Source organism: Lycium barbarum, chromosome 7 (genome assembly GCF_019175385.1).
Source record: "Lycium barbarum isolate Lr01 chromosome 7, ASM1917538v2, whole genome shotgun sequence".
Lineage (NCBI taxonomy): Eukaryota > Viridiplantae > Streptophyta > Magnoliopsida > Solanales > Solanaceae > Lycium > Lycium barbarum.
Genome location: NC_083343.1, coordinates 81,537,601 through 81,549,675, shown reverse-complemented (window position 1 = coordinate 81,549,675; position 12,075 = coordinate 81,537,601). Strand labels below are relative to the sequence as shown.

Here is a 12,075-nt window from a genome sequence, read left to right as displayed (position 1 = left end):
CATTGACTTCTTCATGTATTATCTTCGTTATATTTTTCTGGCTCCACCACTTATGGCCAATGCTAATGTAGGTCCTTCCCTTCCCGGTTATTGTTAAGTGATAAGAAGTTTCTCTTTATTTTTAACTGTTAAAATTAAATTATACTCTCTCTGTTTCAATTTGTTTGAACCTATTTCTTTTTTAGTCCGTGCCAAAATGAATGACCTCTTTCCTAATTTGGAAACAAATTCACTTTATGAATGATTTACAGTCACACAAATTTTCAAGGCTTATTTTGAACCACAAATTTCAAAAGTCTTTCCTCTTTCTTAAATGTCGTGTCCAGTCAAATGGGTTCATATAAATTGAAACGGAGAGAGTATAATTTGATGTAAATATTAAGACATGTAAGTATTTATCCATGAGTAATTGCCAAAGTACAACCAGACCAAAGTTTTCATTAGGTTGTGGCACTCCACTCAAATGTGTTTTTTTCTTTTTCTTGGACAGTAATCATCCTATTCCAAATGGAGTAGAAGCATGCTCTCCAAATGAGTGCAATTGCTATTTTAGCTTTTCATTTACAAAAGAGAGATATAATATGGGTGTGTATGATATCGAGGAGTTTCCTTTTCAGAAAATATTTTTTAATTTTTTCATATTTAGTTGGTTAAAAATTTTGAGAAATATTTTTTCTATGAAAATAAGTTTCATAAGTGACATTTCAAATTTATTATCTCCTTCCCATCTACTCAACGGCCCCCAACCCCCGCTCCTTGACCATCCCACCCCTAACCCCCACTCCCCACCCCATCCCACCCATAGTGTTTTGGTATAGATTACATACAAATGCTTTTGAAATAATATTTTCTTTTGCTTCCTTACCAAATACTAAAAAAATAAATAAGAAACCCGCCACTTGTTTAGCAAAAAAATATTTTCCGTCATACCAAACACCCTATCCTATATATGAGAAGATTAAGATTATTTTTGGAACTATGAATTATGAAGACGAAAAAGGCAAGGCTTTTTATTTCTTAGAATGCAAGCACCTCGAGTTGTTTTATTATCCTTATGGAACAGACAAATCAGAGAAGTGAGGTTAGTATACTCGAAGTGAATTCGAATATCTAAATACATATGACAAACTGAAAACGGTCTATGTGACCACATTGTTCATCATAGCCTAAATATATGAATTTCAGAACTGCGTTAACTACAGAATTACCAAATGATACGAGCAATTTTCTTCCCCAAGGAAAGAAAACAAAAAGATAAAGGAGATTACAAGGTTAAGAATAGAATATTCGCTAACAAATAAAAAATTGGAGTGACCAATCCACTAATATATACTAGTTCTGTAAAGGGTAGTAGAAGTGGAAAAAGCTGAGCTCAAAACACTAGCTAGTAGCATGCAAAGAAAAAGCTATTGCCATTGTTTGTTCCCCTCATTTACATACATTTTCGGGATAGGAGTTGGCGGTCTTCGCCCTTTCCACTTTTGCTTTTTCTTTCTTTGTGCACTTAAATAAACAAGATTGGGACGTGGGGGACCCCTCACCTCAAGTCATTCCATTGAGACCACTACTATTAGAGAAACTTGAACCGAACTGTATTTATAAACATATTACTTGCAGATTTAAACGTTGTGAAACAATTGGAGTTCATTTACCCTTAACAGAGAGATTTTAAATTTGAGTCCCGAGAGAAAAAATACTTTTCAATAGAAGTACTTTACCCTTCGTAATGAACTTACCCAGTGTAAAATTGAGTTATGTTAAAATTCTAAAAGTTTAATGGTCCAAAACACATTTAAATTATTGATTTTTCAAGAGTTTCATACTCTAACTATTCGTTGTTCCCTTTATCCATCTAAACTATTACTGTTGAGTGGGCCAAATTTTGAAATCAATCGACAACAGACGCGTGGAGCTCAAGTCAACATCGCAGGTGTTTTAATACAAAGAGAGTGACAGTTTAGATAAGTAAATGGAAAAATAGATAGTTGAGATATGAAATTCGCAAAAAAAATGATAGTTTAAGTGTGTTTTTGATTATTAACTCAATTTGAATTAACAATTTTTTGTAGGAGTGCTTTGCGCTCCTTAATGATTCTACCCGGTGCAAAACTAAGTTAGTTACATTAGTAAATTTCAAATAACGAATTGTTAAACCAAAACACAAAGTTTATAAACAAATCTACTTTCTCCACCACATACTTCATTTGGTCGGCACTTTCTTGGATATTGTTATCCCTTTTTCTTTTCCACGGAATATTCTGATCAATCTCTATCTCAGTTCTAAAATATTTAGCGGAGAAAACAACAAAATCCAAACATTAGGAGAATTTTAAATTTCAGCAGTAAATGCTGAGACAAGTCAAGAGTTGTTTCTCTTATTTTTTTTTATATTTAAAAACAATTTAACTTCAGTTACACAAATATATAAGGTTTGTTTGAACCAGAAATTTAAAAAATCTTCCATTTTTTTTAATCTCCGTATCTTGTCAAATGATGCTGCATAAATTGGGACGGAGGGAGTAGCTCTTTTTTCCCCTCACCCTTGCTAGATTCATTGCCCATTGGCCTAAAAAAAGAAGTTAGAAACAGTATATTAGCAAGTCATTTATACTATGACTGTTGAAAAGTCTATAATTTCCTTTACTCCGTTATTTTCGGTCCATCAGTGATTGTTAACCCCTTTTAAGCTCTGGTTTTCCCTTGTCCACCTTCCGCAATTAACGCAGGAAAATATTAAGCTAGAGAGAGAGAGGAAGTCACTATGGACTGATTTTTGAGACTTTAAAATAATATTTCAATGGTCTCGAGAATTTGCAATGCTACTTCAGAAGAAAACTTGACCCACGTAAAGATTCAGTTAGATGTCATCTGGGTCGGTCTTGTTTTCCAGCGAGAGTCAGCGTAACATATTTATACACACACACATATTCCTTTTTGCAAATGGTTCAAGTGGAAATATTGCTGAATTTGCTGCAAATGGCTATATTGGCCTCTGTTTGATGGTGTAGGGGTCATTACACTACTGGAAAAAGAGATTTTTCCCGCCGCGAATTAGTGGGAAATTTGTTATTTTTCTACCTCATTCTCACCGAACCAGCTCACTTAGAAAACGGACGGTGGGAAACAGATTTCCATTGAAATGCTAAAAAATTTTCTAATTTTTCCGTGTGAAAATACTACTATTTTTTTCGTCACTAAACATTTTTCAGTCGGAAAATAGTGACTTAGTGTTAATGTATACTTGTCCTTGATGGGCTGTGTGGCCTCAAAGCAGTTCGTGTCCGTAACACCTGCATGTGATCAATATTCAGGTACTCTAAGAGAAAATGACGACAGCAAGAATGATGCATTGGTGCCTGAATTTGATTTGAAGAAGAGAGGAAATGATGAGTTGGGTGAATTAGGAAAGACAAGTTCCAATGGTTGTGGTAGTGAGTCAGCGAGTTTCAAGCTAGGGAACTTGCAGAAGTATGTGGGAGGAGAGCAAGTGGCTGCAGGTTGGCCAGCATGGCTTACTACATTTGCAAGTGAAGCTATTCATGGCTGGTTGCCACTCAAACCTGAGTCTTTTCAGAAATTAGAAAAGGTTAGTTTAGAAACTACTCTATTATATTTCTAGCTATGAGGAAAAAAAAGTTTAGGTGATTTCTTCCTGTCCAATTCTTGGGCCACTACTGGTGAGAGATACTAGCAGATAGGTGCTGGAATAGTAAGTTGGCCCAGACACCGCCAATATTAAAAAGAATCTTCCTATGATGACATTAACACCTTCTATACTGCATTGCTTAGATGTAATAGTAGTAGTAGTAGTAGTCTGCTTCTTTATGCGTTGCAACCTAGGTGGCTTAGAGATGTTTGATAGTTTTTTCTTTTAACTCTTTAATCCTTGCATTTAGTCACTTCTTATTTTGAGATTTTTTTTTTTGGGCGGTCGGGGGCCAGGGGAGAAGAGGCATTGAAACTAGGAACAGAAGGAGATGAATGAGAGATGTGAGTTACTGCGTTGTCCTAGCTGGTTGAAAATTATTACCTGGAAGAGAAGTGGAAACTTGTAGTGTTTTCTGCGGATTGTACAGATAAAGTTTCACCTTTCTGTATAGTTGTTTCAAATCAGGTAAAGCCTGAGAAATTTCTCTTTCCATTGCAAGTCACAATTAAGTTAGTATTGTGTTAGAGTAGCAGATACTTTTTTTTTCATTTTTTTGGGGGGGTGCGGGGGGGTGGGGTTGTGGAGGGAGTCAATAAGCTTGTCCGAAATATGTTGTTGTAATTTGTAATTGCCTGAATTATGTGCCATGAATTCTATAATTTTATTGGGTTCATATTCTTTCTGTTTACTATTAGTGCTTTCTATTCTAGTTTTGCTATCTTTTAACAACAGCATACAGTATTCAAGTGCATTTTTCTTGAATCCTTTTGCCTTGATACAAGAAGCTGTACTGGAATCCAAGATGTTTTGTCAGGAATAATCATGTAAAACAATTCAAACTATCAAAGCACCTCTGTAATTCTTGGAGACATCAATGAACTGTAAATTTATTCACTAGTTACAAATTATGTTGCTCGGACTATTCAGAAATGTAGGCGGATGCGTGTGGGATTCTCCAAAAGTAGTGCATTTTTGGAGAACCCCACACGGGTGCGGCAAAATTTTTGGAGAGCCCCGAGCAACATAGGTTACAAATAGAGTCTATGAAAGGAGTTGATGTTCGCTGGTTATCTGCAGACAGCTATCATGCTATTCCTACACTGTCAACTTTCTTGCAATTCATAATATTGAACTTTCTCACTGATGAATTTTTTGTGTTATGTGTTTTGATAACTATAACAGATAGGTCAGGGTACATATAGCAGCGTATTCAGAGCTCGTGATTTAGAAAGTGGAAGGACAGTTGCAATGAAGAAAGTGCGATTTGATAATTTTGAGCCAGAAAGTGTTAGATTTATGGCACGAGAAATTATGATTCTTCGCAGGTTTGACCATCCCAATATAATGAAGTTAGAGGGGATAATTACCTCCAGATTATCTTCTAGTGTATATCTAGTGTTTGAGTACATGGAACATGATATTTCAGGACTCCTGTCATGTCCTGAAGTCAAGTTCAGTGAATCACAGGTTTGATATCTTCTCATATTTAACACACCTTGCAGCTTTTTTCTCCTTTAATGAGATCAGTCTACTGAATACTTCCAAGGCAAACTAAGAAAATGTTTAGCAACATGCTAATTACATATTCTGATGATAACTAGTTGTGTACATGTCTTCGGGAAAGGAAAATCTAGAATTAGATTATGATATATACTAGACTAAGTACACATTAGAAGAATAACCCTTGAATACATATGTAGTGTAGCCATATTTTGTAAGCCAAGTTGGGAGAAGTAAAGATGAATATATTCCTCCACTTGTCTTCAAAAGAATTTGATGCTCCTCCTCCCCAAATTTCCAACAGCTATTGCGTCTTTTTTTCTCTCTCTTGCACCTGATGAGCGCATATCACTATCTTTGTGCTAATTAAATTCTACTCCTGTTGCAGGTTAAATGCTTAATGAAACAGTTATTATCTGGACTTGACCATTGTCATTCTCGAGGTGTAATGCATCGGGATATCAAAGGTGCAAATCTTCTGGTTAATAATGAGGGAGTTCTGAAGGTTGCAGACTTTGGATTGGCGAACTTCTCTAACCTTGGACAGAAGCAACCACTGACCAGTCGAGTTGTCACTTTATGGTATCGTCCTCCTGAGCTTTTGTTGGGCTCAACAGATTATGGAGCTTCTGTGGATCTCTGGAGTATTGGATGTGTGTTTGCAGAAATTCTTACTGGTAAACCAATCCTTCAGGGGAGAACTGAGGTACTTTCTTTAATTATGAGGTCCCTTCAACACTTAATGGCTTCCTGATGGTGGAAAATAATTCTTTATTCAAGTTACTTCTATCTTGTGAGAATAGAGGATGATAAAGTGCTCGGCTGCTAACCTGCAACATCAGAACTTTACTCTTCATGCCTCAAAATTCTCTCCTTATCTTCATACTTGATAATGCATTTCAGGTTGAACAGCTGCATAAAATTTTTAAACTTTGTGGATCTCCAGCAGATGATTACTGGAAGAAATCTAAACTCCCTCACGCGACTGTATTTAAACCACAGCATCCTTATGAGAATTGTCTTTGGAACACCTTTAAAGATCTACCAGAAAGTGCAGTTTCACTCATAGATATTCTTCTTTCTGTTGAGCCACACAAACGTGGAACTGCTTCTTCTGCCCTTGCATCTGAGGTAATGATCCACAAACTATTGTGTTACTTGTTGTTAGTTCCATGTTGTCACACTGCCACCTTAATCTGAGATAGCGTATATAGCACAATGAAAAAGATACAATCTCTTATGCCTTCAATGTGCTTTTTGTTTATTACGGTTGTGTCTGTCTACTGTGTGTTTAAGCCTAAATCTTCAATTCAAGTGAGGTTTTATAGTTTGTCATGTTATATTCATCTAAGAACCATAATGATACCACGTAAATTTCAAGATTGCTAATACTTTTTCAATTGATCTGTGTAGTACTTCAAGACAAAGCCTCATGCTTGTGATCCTTCAAGCCTACCAAAGTACCCACCAAGCAAAGAGATTGATGCTAAACACCGTGAAGATGCAATAAGGTGAGAATTTAGGTCATATTATGTTAGAAGAAGCTTTTGTCTTAATAGTTTACACAATTGGATTTAGATTTAAGGAAAATCATGTGATTAGATAAGAGTGCTCTACTCTGTCCTCCCCGAACCCAAACTAACATGAAATAAAGGGAGAAGCTGCAAGTATCCTTTTGATTTATCATTCCTACGGTTTGATTGCGTCAAATCAAGTTATTAATTCAGCACAAGCAGAACTATTGATACAATTCACATCTGTAATTGACTCACCCTGCTTGAGTTTGGTCCAAGAAAAGTTTCAAGTCATCTATGGCTGAACTAGACTATGATTCGAGGATAAGTAATGGAAAACAAATTAACCTCAAGTATACTCTAAAAAATGGTGACTATGGAATGAAGTTCTTGCTTAACAAGTTTAAAAAAGACTAGGAATTTGGAGCTGGCACTTACATGTTGAATTCTTGCTTACCGAGACATCTTGACTTCCACTCATCCAATTATCTTGTTCTGCTCTGTCTCACCCAACCAAAAACATGCAACTTACTCGGGAGGGAATAAAACTGTTTGACTAAAATTACACCACTTGATAAATGATTGAGGTTACTATCTTGCTCCTTGGCGTTGACACGAGTTCATGCAGTTGATACAGTTTTTAGGAGCTTTGCACAGATCTGAATTATGATTCTGATGATTTTCAGGAAGAAGCCAAGTGGAAGAGCCCGCGGACCAGACTTGACAAGAAAGTTAACCAGAAAACAGAATGCACTCAGTAAACTGGCACCAGAAGAGGTCCAACCGTTTCCTCTCAGCCTTTCACTTTTTAATTAATTCCTACAACTGCATGTTGTTTTTTGTAACTTTTTCCTTTTCATACATGAGTGTTTTTTTCTTTTAGTCCCTACATTATGGAGATGAAACTAAATCTTCCTTTCTGCAGAATTTACCCATCCAAAATAAAGGTGGTCATAAAAGTGACAGCAATACTGTAACTACTCAAAAAGAAGAGAGAGATAGCATTACAAGTCTTGAGCGACGTAAGCCGCCAGTTGATGTGATGGTAGAGACTTCCCATGTCAAGAATGCATCTCAAGGTGATGTCCCCTTTTCAGGTCCACTTCAAATTTCAGGATCAAGTGGCTTTGCATGGGCAAAAAGAAGGTTTGATGATTCATCAGTAAGATCACGAAGGAGATCTAGTGCGAGAAGCCTTATTTTTGAACCTTCACTTGCATTGCATTTGGAAAATAACATGGAGCCAAAAATACAACATAACTATGAACTTACCAGTGCAAATCAGACCAATTCTATAGGCCATGATACCGCTGAACCCATCAAGCATGCAATTCATAGACGTTGGAGCCAATTAGAGCATCCAGATTCCTTTGATGCTTCTGATGGCTACCACTCACAAGAACTGTCGCTGGCACTATATCTTAAAGAGGAGACAGCTATCAAGAGAATCAATTTGGTTAGTCCAAAACTTTTCTCAAGAATCTTAGCAAATTTTGCCCTTTCTTTTTATGATTTTGCTCAAAATAAAGGATTACATTGCTTTATCCCTGGTGCTTTCATTGAAATTGTGATGATTAACATCTATCAACAGAATCAGTTTGGTTTGTCCAAAACTTTTGTCAAGAATCTGATTTAAGCACATTGTCCCTTCTCTTTTGCATGTTAGCGCAAAATAGAGGACTCCATTACTTTAGTACTGGAGCTTTCTTTGAAATGTTATGACTGTTAGCATGATAGATAGATTGTAGAATATCTTGTAGGATCTACATTAAGGTATTCTCAATATGGTAAATATGTAAGAGATACTTTAGATATATGAAATGAAATATAATTAGGGATATTCTACATTTAGTGTAGAATATTGTGTAGCATTAGTTGTAGAGTATTATTAAGAATATTTTGATTAGTGATCAGCAATATTATCAGAATTTTAGGTTTTAGGATGTTACATCTCTGAGTCACCTCTTCTGATTCTTATTTGATGAGTGGCTTAGGATACATTAACCTTATATATTTATCTGAGCTGGAATAATACCTTGTATAGGCTAGTTGCAAGAGCTGTGAAGTTACTTAATGCTATAGTAGTTCGTTTGATGCATAAAATGTGCTTTTACTATATATTGGATTTAAGTTATATGCACGAATAGTTCAAAGAGTTTTACACTATGAGGGTAATTTAACTTGTAATAGCAAGTTAGTTACCACTTCCCCGGTTTTCCCAGGTTATTATTAATACTTATATAGAGATGTACTTGTAATTTACCTTATAGTAACCTGATTGTGTAAATATTTTTATACCGACACTTGAATGGAACTTAAACTATAATATTTTTAAATTGGACTTTAAACAGGTAGAGGATCAAGGGGACAAAGTAGATTTTTCTGGACCACTAATGGCTGAGTCTCAAACACACAGAGTTGAAGAACTCCTAGAGAAACATGAGAGCCAGATCCACCCGGCAGTTCGAGGATCGTGGTTCCAAAGAGGATTAAAGCTTCACTAATGTCTGCAACATAGAAGATCAAATTTAAAAATTTCTGGCATGTATAGTCATAATAGGTGAGATCTTTTGAGTTCACTTTCCTTCATTCTTTTGGAACTCCTTTAATTACTGCCATATATCCAGGCTTTTTCATTTGTACTCTCTGTCGCGTTGAATCTTAAAATTTCGTTGCCTTGCAATAGAGTTCCCCTTTAATAAACGTACTTTGTCTATGTCTGAAAGTTGATGCAGCAAAATGGAACTACTTATATTTTATTTCCGTTTAACTGCTACATGATTGTTAACACATTTATAGATTTCTGTTACCATAGTTTTATGCATTTCTGCATGTATACTTGCTGGTTTTATGGAATTCTTTATTTACTAAACTGGCAGAAGTAATGACTCCCTTCATACTACTAGAAATCAGTTCGTCTTTTATCAGGCTTTATTGGCCAGCTAGCTGATTCAGTACGTTTGTTTTCAGTTAGGAAATGGAAGGTGATTGCTGTGGTGCTCCTGTTTCACATAGTCTATGGAAAAGCAATCAGCCACAGAATTTTTATAGTGGGCTTCATAACCAATAAGTTCACATACCAGAAAGCTTCCAAATCGGTACAGAAACGATTGCAAGACTTTGAAAGCTCAGAATTGAATGGATTGAGATCTGTTGAATTCAAGACCAGAAAGCCATGAAAGTACAAATTGAAGAATGAAGGAAGGAAATTAATTGCCTCTTCTCCAGATAAGGAAATCAGTACTCAAGCTCAAAAGAAAGGGATGAACTATCTTTTATATGGAGCTCTTCATCTCAATCCCCTGCACAGGTGAGTGTCAAATGACAGCTGAGAACCAGCTCTTCAGGAGTTGTGGTGGTGCAGACATGGAAGCTCATTTTTTCTTTTAAGATGGCCAATACACACGCGCGCACATGGTTCCTCAGTACTGCATGTCTCTAGATATCTTCTCCAAAATTTCATTCCGAGCGTTTTTCCCTTAAGCAATGTATAGTTCCATACAATGATAGAGACATCCTTTGGTTACAGGTGCACAGTTTTGCAAAGAAATAACAACTTATTTCTCTGCTCATCATCATTTGATTGAATAGCTTATCCAGCCCCTTGTAACCTGTTACATCCCGTATTTTTGGACTAGGAAATTGAATCGTCCAATATGAGCAAAATTACCCGAGCCCGGAGAATTCGATCATATAAGGATAAAAATCGAGAGCTCGGTGTACAAAGAGTTTGAGGTCCCGAAATAATTTAGGCCTTAACAAGTGTGACCACGGTGATTGAGAATAATATTTTGTGTGTATCAAAAAGGACTATGGACTAGTGCTAGATGTTATATCTCGTATTTTTGTACGTTGAATTATTCGTAAATAAGTTTAAGGACGAGATTATTTTTGAGATATGAGATAAGGACTTTTAATCCCCGATTTTAATAAGTGCACGATTTGCTAATTAACTACAATTAGTATGGAAATATTAGTGGAGATTAGGGATTAATTAACCATGATTAGATTATTAAGTTGAGATTTATTATTAATTAAGTCAATTAATGCACTAAGTGGGACCCACTACAACATGGCCAAATCTGATTGGTCCATGCCATAGTGGGACACATGTCTCATAGTGACTAATTGATCATATTTCATTTCACTGAGACGGGCTGCATATATAAATGCAATGTGATGACTAATTGATCATATTTCATTTCACAAAACTTATTGAAGGAGAGAGAGAAGCTCCTAAGCCATGGCAGCTCTTAGAGCTCACGGCCATGGCAGCCCTTGAGAGCTCACGTCCAGCCCTCCTCCACACCATTAAATTGCTAATCTTCATCTTGATGTGGAGAAAGAACTATGAACAACCATGGCTGCCAAGCTCTTGGCCAAGCCCTAAATTTTGATAGCAAGAAGATTATGAATTCCTAAGGTGTTCTAAGCATTTAAAAGAGCAGCAAGGTTAGAGTTTAAGTTGAAGAAGATGAAGTGGTGCAAATGGTGCAAATTGTTGTAGGTCTGTCCTAATTAAATTTGAGGTAAGATTTCTTCTTTTTTTTGTCATGAAATTGGAGTTAATGATGTTGTAATGGAGAGATTAAATTGTATTAAGTGGAATTGGAAGTAAGAAGATTGCATGATTAATGTTGGCGTGTAAGTGGGCAGAATTGGAGTTGTTCCAATTAGATTGGGTTTGATTGTTATTGTTGTTATTAATGTTATGGATTATGTGATGAAAGTGAAAGGAAAGCTTAAATCATGTTAGAAACTTGTATTGATTTCATGGGCTGTTTTAGAACTTGTTGTGATATTAGGGTAGTGTCCTTGCATATAGTAGTTGATGTCGTTGTTGTGTGGTTGCTGATGTGAATCACCAAACTTGTTACACCTCGGAAAATTTTCCGTTGGTACGCAAGAGAATGAACTAGTGATGAATATGAGTGCATGATGTCCAAGAGCAAGAAACGACGTTTGATGACCTTAGGCGAGATTTCGAAAGTATCCGATGTGAGACGAGGAAGTTGGCTAAGTTAAGATGAGATACAAGGTGAGCAATGCATGTGTATGGACGGGGGTGATTAAAATGAGAAGTCTAAGAAATATGGGAAGTTGCAGAATTTCAACTGCCCAGTGGTCGTAAATTGCAAAATACGGACCGTAAATTGCTATACGGTCCGTAAATTGGTAGTCGTAAACTGCCATGCAAAAGCTTCAGCTTTCTGCCCAGCCGAGAAATGGTAAAATACGACCAGGTTTACGGACCGTAAAGTGATTTACGGCCCGTAAACCATGGTCGTAAATCACCATGCATGCAGCCTTAAGTTTCTGGTTCTGCTTAAGCTTAAAGACGACCACGAGGGACGGTCCGTAAACTGAAATACGGACCGTAAACCTCCATGGACGACCACTGTTCACCCAGCA

At 36.5% G+C, this 12,075-nt stretch overlaps 1 protein-coding gene across 1 annotated transcript; it reads left to right on the top strand.

Annotated features, from left to right (window-relative positions):
- Positions 1-2,583: 2,583 nt before the first annotated feature.
- Positions 2,584-10,256, top strand: LOC132603493 (protein IMPAIRED IN BABA-INDUCED STERILITY 1-like). The gene is made up of 9 exons (XM_060316590.1): positions 2,584-3,586; positions 4,832-5,116; positions 5,538-5,855; positions 6,053-6,280; positions 6,563-6,660; positions 7,350-7,440; positions 7,589-8,119; positions 9,015-9,223; positions 9,634-10,256. Exons 1-8 carry the CDS (start codon positions 3,251-3,253, stop codon positions 9,165-9,167), a joined length of 2,040 nt encoding a protein of 679 aa, XP_060172573.1. The 5' UTR covers positions 2,584-3,250; the 3' UTR covers positions 9,168-9,223; positions 9,634-10,256.
- The last annotated feature ends 1,819 nt before the right edge of the window (positions 10,257-12,075 follow it).